This window comes from Ranitomeya imitator, chromosome 1 (genome assembly GCF_032444005.1).
Source record: "Ranitomeya imitator isolate aRanImi1 chromosome 1, aRanImi1.pri, whole genome shotgun sequence".
Taxonomy (NCBI): Eukaryota; Metazoa; Chordata; class Amphibia; order Anura; family Dendrobatidae; genus Ranitomeya; species Ranitomeya imitator.
This window is the reverse complement of record NC_091282.1, coordinates 170,515,699-170,542,364: the sequence shown is the minus strand read 5'-3', so window position 1 is coordinate 170,542,364 and position 26,666 is coordinate 170,515,699. Positions and strand designations below refer to the sequence as shown.

The 26,666-nt window shown below is 44.3% G+C and overlaps 1 protein-coding gene across 10 annotated transcripts in view; it reads right to left on the bottom strand.

Moving 5' to 3' along the window:
• The window catches only part of PAM (peptidylglycine alpha-amidating monooxygenase), a 275,158-nt gene that overhangs the window by 53,002 nt on the left and 195,490 nt on the right, over positions 1–26,666 (bottom strand). For all 10 annotated transcript variants that reach the window (XM_069752269.1, XM_069752296.1, XM_069752313.1 and 7 more), the window contains exons 13-14: positions 24,581–24,768; positions 24,415–24,486 (exon numbers count right to left, since the gene is read on the bottom strand). In XM_069752269.1, coding sequence (XP_069608370.1) covers positions 24,415–24,486; positions 24,581–24,768 — 260 coding nt within the window. The remainder of the gene's footprint in view (positions 1–24,414; positions 24,487–24,580; positions 24,769–26,666) is intronic.

Here is a 26,666-nt window from a genome sequence, read left to right as displayed (position 1 = left end):
CCTCTTTGTGCTTGAATTTTATACTCATGTCTTCTGTTGTTGCTTATCCATCCACAAACAATTTAAAAGCGTGTAATAACAAGTCAATGATTATTATGGAGACTTACCATGTTTCTTCAATAACAATACACAATAAAAAAAACTACTAGATCTGTAAACGTTTTGGCTATACAAAGGGACAGAAGGACTCAGCTTCCCCATATTGCCCCATATTTACAGTATTCACCATTCGAAGCAGGTCAACATTTCAGGGTAGTTACAGATCTGGGTCAAAGTAATCAGACCTCCACAAGACAGTTTTAAATTGCTATCCAGAATGAACCTCTTTTTATGTTGAGTATAATAATGTGCAAACCACAATAGATACTACTGTATAGGAGAGAAGAAATATCTGATAGGTGACCTGTCTCAGTGAAATGATGCAAGACATATTACAAGGTGCTGTTTATAGAACTCATCCATCAGTCCAAGATCTACAATCTTCTAATCAAAAGGGAAAATGCACAGAAGGATAGACTCGACATTTCTGTGGAATAGCAAGACACACACAAAGGTTATCATTAGTCAACCAGTGTCAACCATAATCTGAGATCAATGTCATCTGCCTGGAGGGACAGCTTATTGGTTAGGTAAAAAAAAAATGGCTACTTACAGTCCTATCTTCAAAGCCAATTGAAATAGACAGTCACTGACATATAAATTAAAAAGGAAAAAAATCGAGCTACAGATGGCTTCATTTGCTTTGAACTACACTAAGAATGGACGATCTCCTTAAAATAACCCCCACAGTACTGAATTGTTTCCTTATTGAAAGCAGTAGGCTTAGGGTACCGTCACACAGTTCCACTTTTGTCGCTACGACGGTACGATCCATGACGTTCCAGCGATATCCATACGATATCGCTGTGTCTGACAAGCAGCAGCGATCAGGGACCCTGCTGAGAATCGTACGTCATAGCAGATCGTTTGGAACTTTCTTTCGTCGCTGGATCTCCCGCTGTCATCGCTGGATCGGTGTGTGTGACACCGATCCAGCGATGCGTTCGCTTGTAACCAGGGTAAACATCGGGTTACTAAGCGCAGGGCCGCGCTTAGTAACCCGATGTTTACCCTGGTTACCATCGTAAATGTAAAAAAACCAAACGCTTCATACTTACCTTCGGCTGTCTGTCCCCGGCGCTGTGCTTTCCTGCACTCACTGTGAGCACAGCGGCCGGAAAGCAGAGCGGTGACGTCACCGCTCTGCTTTCCGGCCGCTGTGCTCACAGCCAGAGCAGAGAAGCACAGCTGTTATGGACTTGGTGGTTAGGAGCACCCGGAATGACCTAATGGTTAAACTCACAGGACAAGCTCTGGGAAATGGGAACTTTGCTGACCGCAATCCCTAATCCTATCACACACACTAGAAATAGCCGTGGAGAGTACCTAACAGGCCTAGACGCCTCGGCACAGCCTAAGAACTAGCTACCCCTAGAGATAGAAAGTAAAGCCTACCTTGCCTCAGAGAAATTCCCCAAAGGAAAAGGCAGCCCCCCACAAATATTAACTGTGAGTTAAGATGAAATACACAAACACAGGAATGAAAGAGGTTTCAGCAAAGGGAGGCCAGACTACCTAAACAGACAGAGGATAGAAAAGGTAACTTTGCGGTCAGCACAAAAAACTACAAAAGACCACGCAGAGTGTGCAAAAAGACCGCCGCTCCGACTCACGGTGCGGAGGTGCCACTCTGCATCCCAGAGCTTCCAGCTAGCCAGACAGAATCATATTAGCAAGCTGGACAAGAAAACAAGAACAACAAAATAAACTAGCAGGGACTTAGCTTCTGCTGGCATAGACAGGTCACCAGAAAGATCCAAGAGCGAACTGAACCAGTACTGGAACATTGACAGGTGGCATGGAGTAACGATCTGGGTGGAGTTAAATAGAGCAGCCAGCCGAAGAATAAACCAGGTCACCTGTGTAAGGAACCTCAGAAACAGCAGCTCCACTCACAGCCACCAGAGGGAGTCCATGGGCAGAACTCGCCGAAGTACCATTCATGACCACAGGAGGGAGTTCCAAAACAGAATTCACAACAGTACCCCCCCCCCTTGAGGAGGGGTCACCGAACCCTCACCAGAACCCCCAGGCCGATCAGGACGAGCCAAATGAAAGGCACGAACCAGATCAGCAGCATGAACATCAGAGGCAACAACCCAGGAATTATCTTCCTGACCATAACCCTTCCACTTGACCAGGTACTGGAGTTTCCGTCTCGAAATACGAGAATCTAAAATCTTCTCCACCACATACTCCAACTCCCCCTCGACCAACACCGGGGCAGGAGGGTCAACAGAGGGAACCATAGGCGCCACGTATCTCCGCAACAACGACCTATGGAACACATTATGGATGGCAAAAGAAGCTGGAAGGGCCAAACGAAATGACACAGGATTAAGAACTTCAGAAATCTTATAAGGACCAATGAAACGAGGCTTAAACCTAGGAGAGGAAACCTTCATAGGAACATAACGAGACGACAACCAAACCAAATCCCCAACACGAAGTCGGGGACCAACACAGCGACGGCGGTTAGCGAAACGTTGAGCCTTCTCCTGGGACAATGTCAAATTGTCCACTACGTGAGTCCAAATTTGCTGCAACCTGTCCACCACAGAATCCACACCAGGACAGTCCGAAGGCTCAACCTACCCTAAAGAAAAACGAGGATGGAAACCAGAATTACAGAAAAAAGGCGAAACCAAAGTAGCCGAGCTGGCCCGATTATTAAGGGCGAGCTCCGCCAAAGGCAAGAAAGACACCCAATCATCCTGATCAGCAGAAACAAAGCATCTCAGATATGTTTCCAAAGTCTGATTGGTTCGTTCGGTTTGGCCATTTGTCTGAGGATGGAAAGCCGAAGAAAAAGACAAATCAATGCCCATCTTAGCACAAAAGGACCGCCAAAACCTCGAAACAAACTGGGAACCTCTGTCCGAGACTATGTTCTCCGGAATGCCATGCAAACGAACCACATGCTGGAAAAACAATGGCACCAAATCAGAGGAGGAAGGCAACTTAGACAAGGGTACCAAATGGACCATCTTAGAGAAGCGATCACAAACCACCCAGATGACCGACATCCTTTGAGAGATAGGGAGGTCTGAAATAAAATCCATGGAAATATGCGTCCAGGGCCTCTTCGGGACCGGAAAGGGCAAAAGCAACCCACTGGTACGAGAACAACAGGGCTTAGCCCGAGCACAAGTCCCACAGGACTGCACAAAAGAACGCACATCCCGTGACAAGGAAGGCCACCAAAAGGATCTAGCCACCAAATCTCTGGTACCAAAGATTCCGGGATGACCAGCTAACACCGAACAATGAACCTCAGAGATAACTCTACTAGTCCATCTATCAGGGACAAACAGCTTCTCCGCTGGACAACGGTCAGGTCTATCAGCCTGAAACTTCTGCAGCACCCGCCGCAAATCAGGGGAGATGGCAGACAAAATTACCCCCTCCTTGAGAATACCAGCCGGCTCAGGAACATCCGGAGAGTCAGGCACAAAACTCCTTGAAAGGGCATCAGCCTTCACATTCTTAGAGCCCGGAAGGTAAGAAACCACAAAATCGAAACGGGAGAAAAACAGCGACCATCGAGCCTGTCTAGGATTCAACCGTTTGGCAGACTCGAGATAAGTCAAATTCTTGTGATCCGTTAAGACCACCACGCGATGCTTGGCTCCTTCAAGCCAATGTCGCCACTCCTCGAATGCCCACTTCATAGCCAACAACTCTCGGTTGCCAACATCATAATTACGCTCGGCAGGCGAAAACTTTCTAGAAAAGAAAGCACATGGTTTCATCACCGAGCCATCAGAACTTCTCTGAGACAAAACAGCCCCTGCTCCAATCTCAGAAGCATCAACCTCGACCTGAAACGGGAGCGAAACATCTGGCTGGCACAACACAGGGGCAGAAGAAAAACGACGCTTCATCTCCTGAAAAGCTTCCACAGCCGCAGAAGACCAATTGACCACATCAGCACCTTTCTTGGTCAAATCAGTCAACGGTTTAACAACACTAGAAAAATTAGCGATGAAGCGACGGTAAAAATTAGCAAAGCCCAGGAACTTCTGCAGACTCTTCACAGATGTAGGCTGAGTCCAATCATAAATGGCCTGAACTTTAACAGGGTCCATCTCGATAGTAGAAGGGGAAAAAATGAAACCCAAAAATGAAACCTTCTGAACTCCAAAGAGACATTTAGACCCCTTCACAAACAAGGAATTAGCACGAAGGACCTGGAACACCATTCTGACCTGCTTCACAAGAGACTCCCAATCATCTGAAAAGACCAAAATATCATCCAAATATACAATCATGAATCTATCCAGATACTCTCGGAAGATGTAATGCATAAAGGACTGAAACACAGATGGAGCATTAGAAAGCCCGAATGGCATCACCAGGTACTCAAAATGGCCCTCGGGCGTATTAAATGCTGTTTTCCATTCATCGCCCTGTTTAATACGCACAAGATTATACGCCCCTCGAAGATCTATCTTAGTGAACCAACTAGCCCCCTTAATCCGAGCAAACAAATCAGACAGCAGCGGCAAAGGGTACTGAAATTTGACCGTTATCTTATTAAGAAGGCGGTAATCAATACAAGGTCTCAAAGAACCATCCTTCTTGGCCACAAAAAAGAAGCCTGCTCCCAACGGTGACGACGACGGGCGAATATGCCCTTTCTCCAAGGACTCCTTTATATAACTCCGCATAGCGGCGTGTTCTGGCACAGATAAATTGAACAGTCGGCCCTTAGGAAACTTACTACCAGGAATCAAATTAATAGCACAATCACAATTCCTATGAGGAGGTAGGGCACCGGACTTGGGCTCATCAAATACATCCCGGTAATCCGACAAAAACTCAGGAACTTCAGAAGAAGTGGAAGACGAAATTGACAGCAATGGAACATCACCATGTACCCCTTGACAACCCCAGCTGGACACAGACATAGATTTCCAATCCAATACTGGATTATGGACCTGTAGCCATGGCAACCCCAAAACGACCACATCATGCAGATTATGCAACATCAAAAAGCGAATATCCTCCTGATGTGCAGGAGCCATGCACATGGTCAATTGAGTCCAGTACTGAGGCTTATTCTTGGCCAAAGGCGTAGCATCAATTCCTCTCAATGGAATAGGACACTGCAAGGGATCCAAGAAAAAACCACAGCGCCTGGCAAACTCCAAGTCCATCAAATTCAGGGCAGCGCCCGAATCCACAAACGCCATAACAGAATAGGACGACAAAGAACAAATCAGAGTAATGGACAAAAGAAATTTAGGTTGTACCGTACCAATGGCGGCGGACCTAGCGAACCGCTTAGTGCGCTTAGGACAATCGGTGATGGCATGAGTGGAGTCACCACAGTAAAAGCACAACCCATTCTGACGTCTGTGTTCTTGCCGTTCAGCTCTGGTCAAAGTCCTATCACATTGCATAGGCTCAGACCTATGCTCAGAGAACACCGCCAAATGGTGCACAGCTTTGCGCTCACGCAAGCGTCGATCGATCTGAATGGCCAAGGACATAGACTCATCCAGACCAGCAGGCGTGGGAAACCCCACCATAGCATCCTTAAGGGCTTCAGAAAGACCCTTTCTGAAAATTGCCGCCAGGGCACACTCATTCCACTGAGTAAGCACAGACCACTTTCTAAACTTCTGACAATATACCTCCGCTTCATCCTGACCCTGACACAAAGCCAGCAAGTTTTTCTCTGCCTGATCCACTAAATTTGGTTCATCATAAAGCAATCCAAGCGCCAGAAAAAAACGCATCTACATCAAGCAATGCAGGATCTCCTGGCGCAAGGGAAAATGCCCAGTCTTGAGGATCACCACGCAACAAAGAAATAATGATTCTTACTTGTTGAACGGGGTCACCAGAGGAGCGGGGTTTCAAAGCAAGAAACAGTTTACAATTATTTTTGAAACTCAGGAACCTAGATCTATCCCCAGAAAACAAATCAGGAATTGGAATTCTAGGCTCTAACATCGGATTCTGAACTACAAAATCTTGAATGCTTTGTACCCTTGTAGTGAGATAATCCACACATGAGGATAGACCTTGAATGTCCATATCTACACCTGTGTCCTGAACCACCCAGAGGTAAAGGGGAAAAGAAAGACAAAACACACTGCAGAGAAAAAAAAATGGTCTCAGAACTTCTCTTATCCCTCTATTGAGATGCATGAATACTTTGGGCCACCTGTACTGTTATGGACCTGGTGGTTAGAAGCACCCAGAATGACCTAATGGTTAAACTCACAGGACAAGCTCTGGGAAGTGGGAACTTTGCTGACCACAATCCCTAATCCTATCACACACACTAGAAATAGCCATGGAGCGTACCTAACAGGCCTAGACGCCTCGGCACAGCCTAAGAACTAGCTACCCCTAGAGATAGAAAGTAAAGACTACCTTGCCTCAGAGAAATTCCCCAAAGGAAAAGGCAGCCCCCCACAAATATTAACTGTGAGTTAAGATGAAATACACAAACACAGGAATGAAAGAGGTTTCAGCAAAGAGAGGCCAGACTACCTAAACAGACAGAGGATAGAAAAGGTAACTTTGCGGTCAGCACAAAAAACTACAAAAGACCACGCAGAGTGTGCAAAAAGACCCCAGCACCGACTCACGGTGCGGAGGTGCCACTCTGCATCCCAGAGCCTCCAGCTAGCCAGACAGAATCATATTAGCAAGCTGGACAAGAAAACAAGAACAACAAAATAAACTAGCAGGGACTTAGCTTCTGCTGGCATAGACAGGTCACCAGAAAGATCCAAGAGCGAACTGAACCAGTACTGGAACATTGACAGGTGGCATGGAGTAACGATCTGGGTGGAGTTAAATAGAGCAGCCAGCCGAAGAATAAACCAGGTCACCTGTGTAAGGAACCTCAGAAACAGCAGCTCCACTCACAGCCACCAGAGGGAGTCCATGGACAGAACTCGCCGAAGTACCATTCATGACCACAGGAGGGAGTTCCAAAACAGAATTCACAACACACAGCGCCGGGGACAGACAGTCGAAGGTAAGTATGAAGCGTTTGTTTTTTTTACTTTTAGGATGGTAACCAGGGTAAACATCGGGTTACTAAGCGCGGCCCTGCGCTTAGTAACCCGATGTTTACCCTGGTTACCGGCATCGTTGGTCACTGGAGAGCTGTCTGTGTGACAGCTCCCCAGCGACCACACAACGACTTACCAACGATCATGGCCAGGTCGTATCGCTGGTCGTGATCGTTGGTAAATCGTATAGTGTGACGGTACGATTAGAGTTTGTTCACACTAAACACCCAATTTTAACTAAATGATATAAAGGACAAACACAGATCTCATTAACTTCAATAGAAGTCTGTTTAGCTCAAAAATGTTTTGAAATGCACCCGTAGTTTTCTATTGTGCAGATAATCGTGGTAAATGATGGATAGGAAAATGTTGCAGATCAGTCACTACATTTGGTTTCCGATGTACTGATGATGATGTTTTTTCCACCCCATTTTAGGGATTTCAATGTTCAATAAAATAAAGCCTGGAAACTGGCCGACAATATGGGGCTTTCTATATATTAAAGGGACACTGTCACCTGAATTTGGAGGGAACAATTTTCAGCCATGGAGGCGGGGTTTTTGGGCGTTTGATTCACCCTTTCCTTACCCGCTGGCTAAATGCTGGCTGCAATATTGGATTGAAGTTCATTCTCTGTCCTCCGTGTTATATGCCTGCACAAGGCAATCTTGCCTTGCACAGACGTGTCCTATGGAGGACAGAGAATGAACTTCAATCCAATATTGCAGCCAGCATGCAGCCAGCGGGTAAGGAAAGGGTGAATCAAACACCCAAAAACCCCGCCTCCATGGCTGAAGATTGTTCCCTCCAAATTCAGGTGACAGTGTCCCTTTAACGTTACCATGATGAATACTTGAAAATGTGTTTAGCTTTATCATTTGTCACATTGTTATTTGTCTTAAATAGACTTATAAAATGAAGAGCTCTTGAAATTACCAGCATGATGTTCAATAGGCGGAAGTTTGCAAAGTATAAGCCCCCACAGGAATAAGCAATTGCGAAACGGTTCCTTCGCTTGAGCATCTCCTATATCTAGGTATCATTATCACCTCTCATGTGATTCCTTTATATCTCTATTTTTAACAACCTGCTATAGATTGTGTTTCCCTCAATGCATTTGCATGATACTGCAATTTCTACTACCCCTTTGGAATCATGTCTCTTCACTGTTCCATCAGTGGACATACACCTATTTTCTTTTGGATATTGGACTAACCAAATAGCATGATTTAATTCCAACATTAATAGACATAATTTTCTGGTACCCCAATTGGACATCATTCAACATTTGTTTATATTACATGATTTATTCTGACTTGTGGTAGACTCCAATTTATATGGTCTTGTATACAGCAATTTTTGTATCTTATATATTGTGTGGCTTAGTGTTTTGTATCCATTCACCAGCACTTTATCCTGTATTCTTGCTCATCATACCTTCGAATGTATTGTTTGATCCCACTGGGTATAACAAGTGTCATATACATTTTTCCATATGTATTTTTTTTATTATTTTTTCACTGAATGTATTCCTATATGGTGATCTATATTCATTTATTTGTGCATGCATACCTATCTGTGATATATATATATATATATATATATATATATATATATATATATACTATATTTAAAGGGAACCTGTCACCCACCAGGCGGTTTTTAACTAAAAGAGCCACCTTGTGCAGCACTAATGCTGGGTTCTGTCAAGGTGGCTCTTTTAGTTGGGGTCCCTGCCAACGCTGAACTATTCGTTCTTAGAATTTGCCTTTCCTACCTGTAGTTTGTCAGGGGGGCATGTCTTTTCCCCCCTGACACAAACGCCTCCCAGCCATCGCTCAGGACCTCCACTTCCTTCATTAGCGTCCCCGGCGCCAGAGCTGTAAGCTCCCATCATGTGATGGGAGTCGAAGGGCAGCGCAAACTGCGCTTACAGCGCAGGCGTCCAGGACGTTAATGAAGGAAGTGGAGGCGGCGCCCGGCGCACGGAGGCCCTGAGTGATGGCTGGGAGGCGTTTGTGTCAGAGGGAAAAGACATGTTCCCCTGACAAACTACAGGTAGGAAAGGCAAATTCTAAAAACGAATAGTTCAGCGTTGGCAGGGACCCTAACTAAAAGAGCCACCTTGACAGAATGCAGCATTAGTGCTGCACAAGGTGGCTCTTTTAGTTAAAAACGCCTGGGGTGGGGGGGTGACAGGTTCCCTTTAAGAATTTTGTTTGCTCAGGCTTCATTCTGCTAATGTTTTACTCATCCTATATTATATACTTTTTAAATAATTTTTAGCTTGATTAATTAATAAAAATATTGTTGATATTACTTGGCCTTTTGTAACTTCCTTTATTTTGAATATATTTTATACATAAGTATTATGAGGAGGTCATTGCCAGAGCTGAATAATTCTACTGCTATAAGGAGAACACATTCTGTAAAGGATACCAACTCTATACTTTATTACCCAAGCAAATAGAAGTAAAGAAATGGATGACGGATGTTTTACATCTTCACTGACGCTTCTACGGGTCTAGAAACGACCTTCGTCCATTGATTCCCCCGTAACCCCTGCACGCTGCTCGCATGTCCCACAATCTGCAATAAAGAACTCTTCTTAGGAAATTGGCAAGTGCTTCCATTTCCTTATTCCTATTTGCTGGGATAATTTCACTTATGGTATTTGGTTTGCAACTCCAGAATCCTTTTTTGTTTTAACGGCATTTGTTCTAATAAGGATGATTCTCCCGTAAGTAATGATCTGGTGCCGAAAACTACTCTATAATTTATTACTGCCTCCACCTCGTGCTTGTCCGGCACCACACAAATCTTCAGAGGCTTGAAAGTGAACCTCACACCATTTTTACTTTACTTTTTATTTGGCAATATAAGTATTAAGGGCTTGTTGTATCTTTTTGAGTTGTATTTTAGGACTTTTCTGATGTACTATGAAGGGATTTGGGGCTTAAAATCACACTTTGTATACTCAATATTTTATTTGCTCTAAGCTATAACACCCGTAGAACAAATTTGTTTGTTTTTTTAACAGCCATTACCCAAATGTTGTTATGGGCTATTAACAAGCTTACTGCTAAGTTCCCTAACATGTAGAAAGAATGCTCATTATCATGAAATAAGGTAGAGTAAGGTCCCTTACCACTAAAATCAGGATGATAGAGTATTTGAAAGGCATTGCATTCTGGGGCAGATCTTTCTCATAATTCTGTGTTGTACTGCTCCTCCTCTGATATTTCAAGAAAATGACAACTGGGTGTTACCAATTACCATTGTCAAGACACCGCCCAACTGGTAACATTCAGTTCTCCATTTATTAATAAATTAATAGGAGGAAAAAGTAAGCATTGCAGAGAGATTATATATACAAAATGCTAAAGCATTAATATTTCATTAAGAATACAAATTCTTACTAAAACTGATGTGCAAGGAGATCTGACAGGTATTCTTAAAGGGAACCTGTCACCCCGTTTTTTGAGATTGAGCTATAAATACTGTTAAATAGGGCCTGCGCTGTGTGTTCCTATAGTGTATGTAGTGTACCCCGATTCCCCACCTATGCTGAGAAATAACTTACCAAAGTCGCCGTTTTCGCCTGTCAATCAGGCTGGTCAGGTCGGGAGGGCGTGGTGACATCGCTGGTTCTTTCTCAGCTTTACGTTGGTGGCGTAGTGGCGTAGTGGTGAAGAAGCAGCGCGCGATCTGCGCTGTAATCCCTTGCATCGGTGGGGGCGGCCATCTTCCTGGGGCCGCGCGTGCGCAGATCGAGTGCTCTGCTGCACGGGGCTTCAGGAAAATGGCCGCGGGATGCCGCGCGTGCGCATTAGAGATCGCGGCGGCCATTTTCCCAAAGCCGAGATGCAAACTCGGCTTTGGGAAAATGGCCGCCGCGATCTCTAATGCGCACGCGCGGCATCCCGCGGCCATTTTCCTGAAGCCCCGTGCAGCAGAGCACTCGATCTGCGCACGCGCGGCCCCAGGAAGATGGCCGCCCCCACCGATGCAAGGGATTACAGCGCAGATCACGCGCTGCTTCTTCACCACTACGCCACCAACGTAAAGCTGAGGAAGAACCAGCGATGTCACCACGCCCTCCCGACCTGACCAGCCTGATTGACAGGCGAAAACGGCGACTTTGGTAAGTTATTTCTCAGCATAGGTGGGGAATCGGGGTACACTACATACACTATAGGAACACACAGCGCAGGCCCTATTTAACAGTATTTATAGCTCAATCTCAAAAAACGGGGTGACAGGTTCCCTTTAAGGCCATGTTCACACGTTCCTGATTTCCCTGCTGTTTTTTCTGCACTAAAAACCGCAGCTCTTGGCAGAAAACGCAGGTGCGTTTTTTGGTGCGTTTTTTTATGCGGTTTTTAGTGCGGTTTTTTATGCAGTTTTCTCTGCAGAGTCTGTGTGTTTTCTAGAAAGTTTTTTTTAGGGTTAAAATGGCTGAAAATACCCTAACCCTACCCCTACTTCTAACTGTAGTGGGGGAAAAAAAAAATTCTTTATTTTATTATTGTTACTACCTATGGGGGGTGATAAAGGGGGGGGGTCATTTACTTTTTTTTTATTTTGATCACTGTGAGGTTATCGCAGTGATCAAAATGTGCCTGGAACGAATCTGCCGGCCAGCAGATTCGGCGGGCGCACTGCGCATTCGCCCGCCATTTTGGAAGATGGTGGCGCCCAGGGAGAAGACGGACGGACGGACACCGGGAGGCCCGATAAGTATAAGGGGGGGAGATGAGGGCACGGGGGGGGGGGGGGGCGTCGGAGCACGGGGGGAGGGTGGCATCGGAGCATGGGGGGGTGGGATTGGGGCACGGGGGGACAGCCACACTCCGCCCACGCACTTCCTGCTGCAGCTGTTCTGCACCACAAACCGCAGAAAACCCGCAGATATTTTTTTCGTCTGCGGGTTTTACTGCGGGTTTGACCTCACAATGGAGGTCAATGGGTGCAGAACCGCTGCAGTTCCGCACAAAAAAGTGACATGGTCCTTCTTTTTTACCGCAGCTATTCAGCGCGGCTTTTTTAGTGAATTTCCGCATCATGTGCACAGCGGTTCCTGTTTTCCATAGGGTACATTGTACTGTACCCTGCATGGAAAACAGCTGCGGACCCGCAGCGGCAAAATCGCGGCGGTTTCGCAGTAAAAAACGCATTGTGTGAACATGGCCTTAGGGGGCTTTTTAGTTTACAGAGACACCACGGAGTCATAGAGGTAAATAATGCAGTTCCCACAATTGCCACTAGTAGGAGCTCCTTACATTTTAATATTTACAGGGGGTGTACAAATTTACATGCTGTGAGCTCCACCTAATAGTATTTTTGTTTTGTGACTATGGAAAGTAAGAGAGGGAATATGGAATTTCTTAACTGAAAATCAAAGCTACAACCATTATCAAGTTACTGTAAAGTCTGAAATTAATCACTGCAAGATGCTGTGACTTATTTCGATTAAAGGGGATTTTCTAGTAACTAAAAGGTCCTAAAGCCCCATATAGAAAAATAAAATTACTTTTTAAATTTACTTTTATTAAAAAGTTTGCGCTGTTTGCGACACAGATAAATAAGTTCAGCCTCTGTTGGACATTCAGGAAAAAGTATTCCAGCCTGGACTCTGTCCTGCTCTTGGATGAGACTGCAGAGTTTACCTTTCCATTTTCCTTCCCATCCTATGGATCTTATCGAGTATGAGCAGTAACACCTTGTTTCTGCTCATGTTCAGCTTCTTATAAGACTTCTATGGGCTCCATAGACTTCAACAGAACCTATAGGAGTCCATAAGAAGGTGAGCGTGTACAAATCATCGGAGGGTGCTGCACAGGAAGGAAAAGAGGAGTGCATGCTGCGCAGACATGACCAGTAGGACGGTATCCTGACCTACTGAAATATCCTCAAGAGCTAGTGATTATTCTTTATCTTAAAAACTGTACAATATTTTTAATTTAACCCCTTTACCCCCAAAGGTGGTTTGCACGTTATGGACCGGGCCAATTTTTACAATTCTGAACACTGTCCCTTTATGAGGTTATAACTCTGGAACGCTTGAACGGATCCCAGTGATTCTGACAGTGTTTTCTCGTGACATATTGTATTTCATGATAGTGGTAAAATTTATTTGATATTACCTGCGTTTATTTGTGAAAAAAACGGAAATTTGGCGAAAATTTTGAAAGTTCCGCAATTTTCCAACTTTGAATTTTTATGCAATTAAATCACAGAGGTATGTCACACAAAATACTTAATAAGTAACATTTCCCACATATCTACTTTACATCAGCACAATTTTGGAACCAACATTTTTTTTTGTTAGGGAGTTATAAGGGTTAAAAGTTGACCAGCAATTTCTCATTTTTACAACACCATTTTGTTTTAGAGACCACATCTCATTTGAAGTCATTTTGAAAGGTCTATATGATAGAAAATACCCAAGTGTGACACCATTCTAAAAACTGCACCCCTCAAGGTGCTCAAAACCACATTCAAGAAGTTTATTAACCCTTCAGGTGTTTCACAGGAATTTTTGGAATGTTTAAATAAAAATGAACATTCAACTTTTTTCCACAAAAAATTTACTTCAGCTCCAATTTGTTTTATTTTACCAAGGGTAATAGGAGAAAATGGACCCCAAACGTTGTTGTACAATTTGTCCTGAGTACGCCGATACCCCACATGTGGGGGTAAACCACTGTTTGGGCGCATGACAGAGCTTGGAAGCGAAGGAGCGCCATTTGACTTTTCAATGCAAAATTGACTGGAATTGAGATGGGACGCCATGTTGCGTTTGGAGAGCCACTGATGTGCCTAAACATTGAAACCCCCCACAAGTGACACCATTTTGGAAAGTAGACCCCCTAAGGAAATTACCTAGAGGTGCGTTGAGCACTTTGACCCACCAAGGGCTTCACAGAAGTTTATAATGCAAAGCCGTAAAAATAAAACAAAAATTTTTTCCCACAAAAATTATTTTTTAGCCCCCAGTTTTGTATTTTCCCGAGGATAACAGGAGAAATTGGACCCCAAAAGTTGTTGTCCAATTTGTCCTGAGTGCGCGGATACCCCATATGTGGGGGGGAACCACCGTTTGGGCGCATGGGAGGGCTCGGTAGAGAAGGAGCGCCATTTGGAATGCAGACTTAGATGGATTGGTCTGGAGGCGTCACATTGCGTTTGCAGAGCCCCTAATGTACCTAAACAGTAGAAACCCCCCACAAGTGACACCATTTTGGAAAGCAGACCCCCTAAGGAACTCATCTAAATGTGATGTGAGAGCTTTGAACCCCCAAGTGTTTCACTACAGTTAATAACGCAGAGCCGTGCAAATAAAAATTATTTTTTTTTCCACAAAAATTATATTTTAGCCCCCAGTTTTGTATTTTTCCAAGGGTAACAGGAGAAATTGGACCCAAAAGTTGTTGTCCAATTTGTCCTGAGTACGCTGATACCCGATATGGCAGAGCTCGGAAGGGAAGGAGCATCATTTGGAATGCAGACTTAGATGGATTGGTCTGCAGGCGTCACATTGCGTTTGCAGAGCCCCTAATCTACCTAAACAGTAGAAACCCCCCACAAGTGACCCCCATATTGGAAACTAGACCCCCCAAGGAACTTATCTAGATGTGTTGTGAGAACTTTGAACCCCCAAGTGTTTCACTACAGTTTATAACGCAGAGCCGTGAAAATAAAAATAAAATATTTTCCCCCCAAAATTATTTTTTAGCCCCTAGTTTTGTATTTTCCCGAGGGTAACAGGAGAAATTGGACCCCGAAAGGTGTTGTCCAATTTGTCCTGAGTACACTGATACCACATATGTGGGGGGGAACCACCATTTGGGTGCATGGGAGGGCTCGGAAGGGAAGGAGCACCATTTGGAATGCAGACTTAGATGGAATGGTCTGCAGGAGTCACATTGCGTTTGCAGATCCCCCAATGTACCTAAACAGTAGAAACCCCCCACAAGTGACCCCCATATTGGAATCTAGACCCCCCAATGAACTTATCTAGATGTGTTGTGAGAACTTTGAACCCCCAAGTGTTTCACAACAGTTTATAACGCAGAGCCGTGAAAATAAAAAATCCTTTTTTTCCCACAAAAATTATATTTTAGCTCCCAGTTTTGTATTTTCCCAAGGGTAACAGGAGAAATTGGACCCAAATAGTTGTTGTCCAATTTGTTGTGAGTACGCTGATACCCCATATGTTGGGGTAAACCCCTGTTTGGGCACACGGGAGAGCTCGGAAGGGAAGGAGCACTGTTTTACTTTTTCAACGCAGAATTGGCTGGAATTGAGATCGGATGCCATGTCGCGTTTGGAGAGCCCCTGATGTGCCTAAACAGTGGAAACCCCCCAATTATAACTGAAACCCTAATCCAAACACACCCCTAACCCTAGTCCCAACGGTAACCCTAACCACACCTCTAACCCAGACACACCCCTAACCCTAATCCCAACCCTATTCCCAACCGTAAATGTAATCCAAACCCTAACCCTAACTTTAGCCCCAACCCTAACCCTAACTTTAGCCCCAACCCTAACCCTAACTTTAGCCCCAACCCTAACTGTAGCCTTAACCCTAGCCCCAAACCTAACCCTAACCCTAGCCCTAACCCTACCCTAACCCTAGCCCCAGCCCTAACCCTAATGGGAAAATGGAAATAAATACATTTTGTTAATTTTTCCCTAACTAAGGGGGTGATGAAGGGGGGGGTGATTTACTTTTATAGCGGGTTTTTTAGCGGATTTTTATGATTGGCAGCCGTCACACACTAAAAGACGCTTTTTATTGCAAAAAATATTTTTTGCGTTACCACATTTTGAGAGCTATAATTTTTCCATATTTTGGTCCACAGAGTCATGTGAGGTCTTGTTTTTTGCGGGACGAGTTGTCGTTTTTATTGGTAACATTTTCGGGCACGTGACATTTTTTGATCGCTTTTTATTCCGATTTTTGTGAGGCAGAATGACCAAAAACCAGCTATTCATGAATTTCTTTTGGGGGGAAGCGTTTATACCGTTCCGCGTTTGGTAAAATTGATAAAGCAGTTTTATTCTTCGGGTCAGTACGATTACAGCGATACCTCATTTATATCATTTTTTTATGTTTTGGCGCTTTTATACGATAAAAACTATTTTATAGAAAAAATAATTATCTTTGCATCGCTTTATTCTGAGGACTACAACTTTTTAATTTTTTCGCTGATGATGCTGTATGGCGGCTCGTTTTTTGCGGGACAAGATGACGCTTTCAGCGGTACCATGGTTATTTATATCTGTCTTTTTAATTGCGTGTTATTCCACTTTTTGTTCGGCGGTATGATAATAAAGCGTTGTTTTTTGCCTCGTTTTTTTTTTTCTTACGGTGTTTACTGAAGGGGTTAACTAGTGGGACAGTTTTATAGGTTGGGTCGTTACGGACGCGGCGATACTAAATATGTGTACTTTTATTGTTTTTTTTTATTTAGATAAAGAAATGTATTTATAAGAATAATATATATATATTTTTTTTCATTATTTAGGATTTTTTTTTTTTTTTCATATTTGGAAAAAAATTTTTAAACTTTTTTACTTTGTCCCGTGGGGGACATCACAGATCGGTGATCTGACAGTTTGCACAGCACTCTGTCAGATCACCGATCTGACGTACAGTGCTGCAGGCTTGCCAAGCGCCTGCTCTGGGCAGGCACTTGGTAAGCCACCTCCCTTCCTGCAGGACCCGGATGCCGCGGCCATCTTGGATCCGGGCCTGGAGCAGGGAGGAAGGTAGGGAGACCCTCGCAGCAACGCGATCAGATCACGTTGCTGCAGAGGTCTCAGGGAAGCCCGCAGGGAGCCCCCTCCCTGCGCGATGCTTCCCTGTACCGCCGGCACACCGCGATAATTTTTGATCGCGGTGTGCCGGGGGTTAATGTGCCGGGGGCGGTCCGTGACCGCTCCTGGCACATAGCGCCGGATGTCAGCTGTTATAGGCAGCTGACACCCGGCCGCAATCGGCCGCGCTCCCCCCGTGAGCGCGGCCGATCGCGCTGGACGTACTATTCCATCCTTGGGAAGTAGGGCCCACACCACATGGACGGAATAGTACGTCCAGTGTCAGAAAGGGGTTAAAAGGGTCGTGCCAAGAACAAAAGATAATTTTAATCAACAGATCTTGGAATAAAAATAAACTCCACAATTGAATGTGTTTAATAAAAATGTTCCTGTGCTGAGATAATCTTATAAATGTGTCCCTGCTGTGTACTGTGTAATGTCTGTGTCTGACTGTGCAGTGGATTGTGCAGGGGCACATTTATAAGATTATCTCAGCGCAGGAACATTTTTTTTAAACACATCCAATTGTGGAACTTATTATTCTTCCAAGATTTGTTGATTTAAATGTACTTTTGTTTGTGACAGAACCGCTCTATGTAAAATTACAAAGTAGCTTGATCTTTATAGAGGAACTTCATTAAGATCATTTTAAATTAATGGTAAAGCCCATTTAAGTAAAATTCTACAATACCTACTGCTTAGACCTTTACTCCTCTAGGTAATATCATAAAGAAAATACCGTATTTTCCAGATTATAAGACGCACCGGATTATAAGACGCACCCCAAATTTTGAGTAGAAAAATAAAACTTTTTTTTAATAAAATGGTGGTGCTTCTTATAATCCATGCGTCTTATTGCTTACCGGGGGTGGTGGCTGCGGTGAAAAAGGGTCACTGCTGGAGGAGGCAAGAGTGGAGCATTGCTGCAGGACACAGGCTGGGATGAGTGGGTATTCGGATGTGCGCCACTGCCGGTGTTGCGGGGTCTGTGCTGACATTTTGGCCCCCGCACTTACATGGTTTACTATGCGGTGGACTCCGGGACGGCGGTGCATGTGCAGATGGAAATCTCGGAGCTGGGATGTCATCTCCCGAGATCTTGGTGCCGAGATCTCAACTCCCGAGATCTTGGTGCCCTGATCTCCATCTGCGCATGCACTGCCCCCGGCAGTCATTTTTACATGTGATATTATATAATAACCCATAACTACCATATATTGTGAGTACCTATAATATTAACATTGACCCCAGAGAGCTGTAGAGATTTTAGGTAATGCTTAAACAAGTCAATACCATTAAAAAGAGTAATAGGATTCTTGTTTCCTACTAAAACTTATATGCATATGTATCCTAAATTAATAAATTTAAAAAAATGAGTGTGACATACATGTAGAAATTCAGTGATGTATTATTGGGGCTACTTGCTGCCTTTGACATAAGCGCCATTTCAATAAATCTTATATTTACTCTTGTTCGAGCCAGAACTAGTACGTATGAATCATATACAGAATTAAGGAATGATTGTATCCTAGAATTTGGAATTTTTAGGTCTGTTTCCATTTACGGCATTCATTATCATTACAGAACAGAGCGCGAAGAAACTAGAAAATGAATAAAAACTGACAACAAAATTAAAAGTAAGTAGCTGAAATGCAAAAATAAATAATAAATTAAAAATATCACTATAATAATACATGAAAGCTAAAATAACACACTCTACTGAGAATATAATGTAAATCACTAAACACACTGACCTTACTGTAAATGTAATGGATAGCAGAAAATGTTTAGATTTTCTGGACGGATGATTATATGCAAAGTGAAATCTAAACTTTTCTGCTGTGAAGTAGGTTACATTCTGGCAAAGAGCATTATGCTAGAAAATCTGCATCTCAGCATCCTTTGTTACAGCAGGGTATTATCATTTCAATGCAGCCCTTCTTTACAAGTCTATGTGATTAAGGAGGATTGGCCATGCATGGTGCAAAGGGTATGGTGGTGGGAAAGCTCGCCGAATTCCTAAATCAGTGCGGGCTTAAAGCCTCAATAGAGCAAACGGCACAAAAAAATGAACATGAATAATTCAAATAAAATCTTGACTCTTTCAAAAGCACACCAAAATCCCAGTAATGTATCCTTCACTATGTACCATATATGTAGCAAGGTTAACTCGGGCTTATTTTATCATGGTAAATATCCTAAGGGAAACTGCAGACAATACCCGAAGAGACAAACTCAGCTCCGCAATTAAACAGTATCAGGCCGTGTTTCCCTAGAGAAGATGGACAAGTCTTTATTTTTGCCTACAAAGCACTCCATGTGTGCCGTGCAGAGACTAGAGTTAATTGAATGTCCCAAAATTCTATTTGCACAGATTTGCGATTAGGTGATGAGTGGGGGATGGTAGCTGGGATGTGATTCACATTGAATAAATTTGGAACCAATCTAATTCTCCCAGACAAGGTTAAAAAAAGGCATATTCACCTCTCTATCTATCCCAAAACTACTTAGTCCTTCTATTATTTTTTTTGGCCTTCATCTATTGAGTCTTCCAATGGGCGCTGCTGCCGACTAACACGCTGTTGACATTAATGATGTGCGCCACAATAAAAACATGGTTACAGGGACATCTTGACCATACTGGGCCTGTGGAGCATATGCAGCTCCCCAGAGTCCTGGTCGTTGCAGTAATGTCGCTCTGCCACTAAGGGGAGTGATGTTATGTCTGATTGCACTAAAGGAGTTCACCTGACCAGGTATCACAGTCACACATTACACTTCACACTCCGGCCACCAGGGGGAGCAAAAGGCACTATGTATTAGGCCACTCCTCACACCTTGGTAAAACTGGGGGTTGGATAGGAAGTCAGGGAGAACGCAGCCTGGGAGAGCTCCAGGGAGGACCTGTCAGGGGTGGGTTCCTGGCAGGTACCTAGCTTGCGGCGGCATCCTAAGGAAGGAAACGAAGCGAAGGATATTGTGGAGAAGTGAGAAATGAAATCGCAGCACAAGGAGATAAACCAGTAGGAGTCGTGCCCCGAGATCGGCAACATCCTACTGAGGTGCGTAGCCGGTGGCCAGAATGCCGAGGAAGTAACAGACTTCAAGCATTACTTCGAACAGCGGCAGGACAGTTAATTTTAGGTTGGCTGTCTAACTTACATCACTTAAGCAGACATAGGGGGCAAAGTTGGAGAGGGGCGTCTCCAGGGTCCCAGAATAGCTCCGAGCCTTCCCGCCAAACGGGTGCGTCCTATCCAGATATAAACTTGGGGGACGGAGAGAAAGAGAAAGAACAGATACGAAAGTTGTGAGGACTATCCCGAATACTCAGCAGGGAAGGACTACAATACACAGGCGCTAGTTGGTAGGCACTGATTTCCACCTGCAAAGGGAACTCTGGATGTGCTTTCGGACTGTGCTTAACTGCCCAGTTAGCAGTACTCTGGATTGCGAATCCCGAAGTCTTCAGTAAAGAGGTAAAGAGACTGCAACCCTGTGTCCTCGTTATTAACTGCACCTCACATCATCGCCACCTACACTACTGGGAAACCCTGGGGATATACTTCACCTGTGGGAAGGTATACCATCTAGCTGCAATTCCATCACGCCAACAGACCCCTAAGCAGCGTCGGTCACCCTGACTGAATACCACAGGTGGCGTCACAAACCCTTGACAAACTTTCATCACCCCTTTTATTGGACGCCCCTTAGCAGGATCACGGACCGGGTCCCGCCACCGTGACGACCCAGCACCAAGACAGAGAGGACCGGTACCGAGTAACCCGCGGCCCTGCGCCTGGGGGCGCTCCACATACCTCAAGAACAGGTAGAAAAGGAAGGCTAAAAGGCAGAGATCGGAGGAAAGAACAGCAGTGAGACAGGTATGAGAAGGCCGGTGAATTTAATACATCGCTTTTTACCCCTTAATTGCAATCAGAATTCAACCGTTAGTGAAATGAAAGGTGAAATCTAAATCAACTCAATATCTGGTGTGACCACAGTATGCCTTCAAACTGCATCCATTCTTCTAAGGACACTTGCACACAGTTTATGAAGGACAAAAGCAGGGACGCTGTACCAAAACATCTTGGAGAACTAACCACAGATCTTCTGTGGAGGTAGATTTGTGCCAATCCTCCTGTCTCTTCAGGTAAGGCTACTTTCACACTAGTCCGTCGGTACGGGCCGTCGCAAACCGTCGGGCCGACGTACCGACAGACAGTGTGATTGCTTAGCACAATGTGGGCAGTGGATGCTCGACGGATGCGACGTGTGGCCATACGTCGCAATGCGTCTCTAATGCAAGTCTATGGAGAAAAAACGGATCCTGCGGGCAACTTTGCAGGATGCGTTTTTTCTCCAAAACGACGCATTGCGACGTCCGTCACACGACGCTAGTGTGAAAGTAGCCTTATCCCAGACAGACTCAATGATGTGGAGATCAGGGCTCTGTAGTGGCCATATAATTACTTCAAGCATTCCATATTCTTCTTTACAGAGAAGATAGTTCTTAATAACATTGACTGAATGTTTAGGGTGATTGTCCTGCTGCAGAATAAATATGGAGCCAACTAGATACCCCCTTGCACGATGGTTAAGTATCTGACTGTATTTCTCAGTATTGAGGACATCGAGAAATGGGCAATGTAGACAACTGTAGATGCAGTGGTTGGCCAAAGAAACTTAGGACAGCAGATGAAAGACGCATCATGCTTACTTCATTCTGAAATCGGAAGATGTCCAGTTGAGGTCCTACACAACAGTGTGTAAATGTACCTAAAAGAATTGAAGTTTTGCTGCTGTTTTAAAAGATAAATGGTGGTCACATTGAATATTGATTTAATTTAGACTTCTCTTTTGTTCATTCAATTTGCATTTTGTTAATTGATAAAAATTAACTATTAATATTTCTAGTTTGAAAGCTGTCCTGCAATACCAGTCAGTGGCGGCTACACAATGAACGAAGCTGCAGAACACCCTTTCATTCGAAGTACTTACATCTGATGGCTGCGAGAGCACATGTATAAATGTGAATAGGGCGCATTACATATCAATTTAGGTATAAAAAAGGGTGCTACATCATGTATGGGAAAAGCAATGTCAGTAGGAAGAGAAAGCCCAATACATAAGACATGAACACCTAAGGCTCAAATAAAAAATATGCTTTTATTAACACTGATAAACAAACGGGGGGATATAAACCACTTAAGACCACATAAGGGGCAATATAACCGCACCCCTAGTAATTACAATAAACCAACCACAGTAATAACAATTACCCATACGGCTGCTAGAGCATAAAACATCTGATTGGTAAAGGTGCCAGACGTTAGCCCTCCACGGATCCTATATTGTTCACCTATCCTATGGATAGGTTGTCATTATGTTGCAATTGGACAAGCCCTGTAAGCACTTTTACGCAATGACTTGTACACATTTTTTTCTTATTTTGGGACATTATGGATGCCCAGTCTGAGCTGAGTCTCCCTGCAGTTCGAACCTTTAGATCTCCAGGTAGCTTCTGACAAGATCATACACAGTAAATAAGTCTTGACAAATCACTACTGAATAGGAATAAAAGCTATATAGTTGGACGGAGTCTTTTATAGACAAAGCACAATTCTTATCTTAAAGCTAGCTCCTTTTTAATTTATAGCACTATTTCAATATGATATCAGAACGACATTTCCCTGGAGAAAACCTCTCCACCTAGCTCTAACAGATACGAGTGACCAAATTATTGTCGTATTGTCATAGCAACAGCATGTCTGCAATATGTGCTAGCAGATCTGTGTCCTTGGTGCAGAAGAGACGTAATTTATATACATTTCTACTGAATTAAGTCAGTTTATCCATAAATCGGGCTCAAAATGAAAATGCACTTTATATGTATAAATATATAGAGAGCAAAGTTTTTCATTTAGCAAAACTCCTTGTGATTTATTCACATCAAAACCAAAGAAATAAGATGGAGCGTAAGTTGGTACACATGCAATGTGTAAGAGCACGTTCACACTGCGGCCATTTCACAGAAAAAAATGAGCATATACCCTGTAGTTAGTAGTACATGTAAAATACACAGGTTACTTAGTTAAAACGATTTTGATCAAAAAAGCGTAAAAGCCATCCCACCGCAACATGGTGTACTCAATCGAGATGGTCCAATCCTGTCTCTAGTAGTAAAGCCTAATATTAATACTAGAGACTAGTGAAGAGCGAGTGTGCCCGTTACTTGAGTTTTCCGAGAACATGTGAGTGTTCTCCGAGTATCTTGGGCGTGCTCGTAGATTATGCTTTTGTCCATGCAGCTGCATGATTTGCGGCTGCTAGACAACCTGAACACATGCAGGGATTGCCTGTTTGTTAGGGAATCCCCACATGTATTCAGGCTGTCTAGCAACTGCAAATCATGCAGCCGCGGGGACAAAAACATAATCTACGAGCACGCCCAAGATACTTGGAGAACACCAGAGCATGCTCGGAAAACTCAAGTAACGAGCAGACTGGCTCATCACTACTAGAGACAGGATAGGACCATCCCGATTGGGTATACCTTGTTGTGGTGGGATGGCTTTTTTTTTTTTTTAAATCAAAATAGTGTTAAATAATTACCTTACATTATTGACATGTACTATTACCATTTACTTACTACAGGGTATATGCTTGTTTTGTTTTTCTAGGGTTATGTCTGGTTTATTCACATGTAACTTGTAGTTAGATCGTAGGTCAGCTCTGCTACTCATTCAAGTTGGAAAAAAAACACAAAAAGCTTGTATATATCTATCAGTCTTGTATTTTCCCCTTCCAAATGGGGAGGTTGTAAAATAAAATTATGTTAATCACATTCATATATGTCAGTTTATTTGTGGTGTATATTGCCATAATTATAAGCCAGGCAGATGAGCCCTCTCCCCTCTCACAGCATGCAGTCTCAATTACTCAGTAGAGAGAGCACCTGCATCCCACTTCTCTCATTCACTGCATTACTCCAGATGGATTACGTAGGGATTGAGAAAGGTTGTAGATAGTGATGAGCGCAGGTGCTCATTACTCGAGTTTGCCTAGGGTGCTCGGGTATGCACGGGCACAGAGTATGGCGGGTGCGCCAGTGAGATGTTTGTGTCTCCGCGGCCACATATTTCACAGCTGTTAGACAGCCACAATACTGGCAATCCCTGCATGTGTTGAGGCTGTCTAACAGCCGTGAAACAAGCAGCTGCCGGAACTCGAGCACCCGCCATACTCGGTGCACTCATCACTAGTTGTAGACATTTCCAGAGAGTATCCATGCAGGAAAATGAGAAGTACATTTATTCAAATGTTGGTGTCATTAGGTATGAGGAAGAGTCGAGGTATCCATGACAAACCATTCTTTGTAACCAGTTGAGTTAATGCTCTGGCAATGCTTAGTGCCGTATGACACACGAGCACATCTTCTATTACGTACCCTGATCTAACACTTGTTCCTCCTCTCTCTTAGGTTGCTCTTGTATGTTTCTTGCCTCCGGTTCCTTCATATCTTACAAAGAAAAAGAAAATAACAATATTCCCATAATATATAACAACAAAGATTGTATAATTTACCAGAAATATCTATATTTTACCACTCTTACCATGGTGATGGCCGTGCCCCATCATCACCATATCGGGGCTGACAGGCACAGGTATATTGGCTATTTCAGGGATGTGTTGAAATAGTTTTTGTTCCCCTGTGCGAACACACGTCATATATGAACTGGCATGACCAGCATCCATGTAATACATAATGTACATGTTGCACATTTCATCACTTGATGTTCCCCTGTTACAAGAGAAGAAGAATTGTCAATGATTACAAAAAATGCCATCCTCTTAGAAATCATAATCAGATGGTTATTGGGGTACTGCAGCCACAAGGAAAAGAAATCCAATCACAAGATGGTAATGCACTGCAGCGCCCACTACAGGGAAAGTGCAGTATTGCATCCAATCAATGGCTACGGCCACCACAGTGGTTTGAAGTAATTCTCTGCTGTGGCCTTAAGAGCCTTAAAGGGAACCTGTCACCCCGTTTTTTAAGATTGAGCTATAAATACGGTTAAATAGGGCCTGCGCTGTGTGTTCCTATAGTGTATGTAGTGTACCCCGATTCCCCACCTATGCTGAGAAATAACTTACCAAAATCGCCGTTTTCGCCTGTCAATCAGGCTGGTCAGGTCGGGAGGGCGTGTTCACAGCGCTGGTTCTTCCTCAGCTTTACGTTGGTGGCGTAGTGGTGTAGTGGTGAACAAGCAGCGCGCGATCTGCGCTGTAATCCCTTGCATCGGTGGGGGCGGCCATCTTCCTGGGGCCGCGCGTGCGCAGATCGAGTGCTCTGCTGCACGGGGCTTCAGGAAAATGGCCGCGGGATGCCGCGCGTGCGCATTAGAGATCGCGGCGGCCATTTTCCCAAAGCCGAGTTTGCATCTCGGCTTTGGGAAAATGGCCGCCGCGATCTCTAATGCGCACGCGCGGCATCCCGCGGCCATTTTCCTGAAGCCCCGTGCAGCAGAGCACTCGATCTGCGCACGCGCGGCCCCAGGAAGATGGCCGCCCACACCGATGCAAGGGATTACAGCGCAGATCGCGCGCTGCTTGTTCGCCACTACGCCACCAACGTAAAGCTGAGGAAGAACCAGCGCTGTGAACACGCCCTCCCGACCTGACCAGCCTGATTGACAGGCGAATACGGCGATTTTGGTAAGTTATTTCTCAGCATAGGTGGGGAATCGGGGTACACTACATACACTATAGTAACACACAGCGCAGGTCTTATTTAACAGTATTTATAGCTCAATCTCAAAAAACGGGGTGACAGGTTCCCTTTAATGTCAGTTTGCTCTAATATAATATTTTACTTGCTTAGAAAAAGACGTTTTTTGGTCCCAGGAGAAAAGTCTATGTGACTGTGCAATGCCCATACTGTCACCAGTCCCCTGTATTCCCCATGTGAGTATATGGCCTTGTCATGTAGAAGATTTGTATACTTGCGGTCAAGTGACCACTAGACTTCTGCGCTTCTCTCAGATCTATTCTGTTGGGAGAAGCTGGTTAAGAATAGTCGGCACATGGTGGCAAGGATGCACATCGTATAGGTCAGTGGTACCCAACCTTTCTGACCTTGAGAGCCACATCCAGCACTGAGAGAGGGTCGCGAGCCACATGCAGCTCCCACCCCCTTCATAGTAGTGTCAACCAAAGCCCCCATTACAGGTATAATGGAAACAAAGCTTTTCCACAGAAATCACTCCAGAGCAGTACACTGAGATCCAGGGGTTCCCACAATAATACCCCCATTAAGTATTCTCCCAACACACTGTCACATCCAGCTTTGAGCACCTCCTCTAACATGTAGTACCAACCTCCAGCGTACCATACCTAAAACATCTCTAAACCCCTAAGACCAGTAAATGTACATCCAGATCTGCAATTCTGTGCAGGGCTACTCACAAAATTCACCATTTTGAGATGTGGTCTTCATACCTGTTTGATAGACCTGGACCTAATGCATCAAGCTGGCAGACAGTCGCGAGCCACAATTCATGGGGCCGCGAGCCACATGTGGCTCCCAAGTTACAGGTTGGGGAGCACTGGCATATGTGAAAGCACGTGGCTGCTCGCTCGTACAGGGAATATAGGGAAAGTAGGACAGTGTGCGCACCGCACGCAAAGTCACGATTC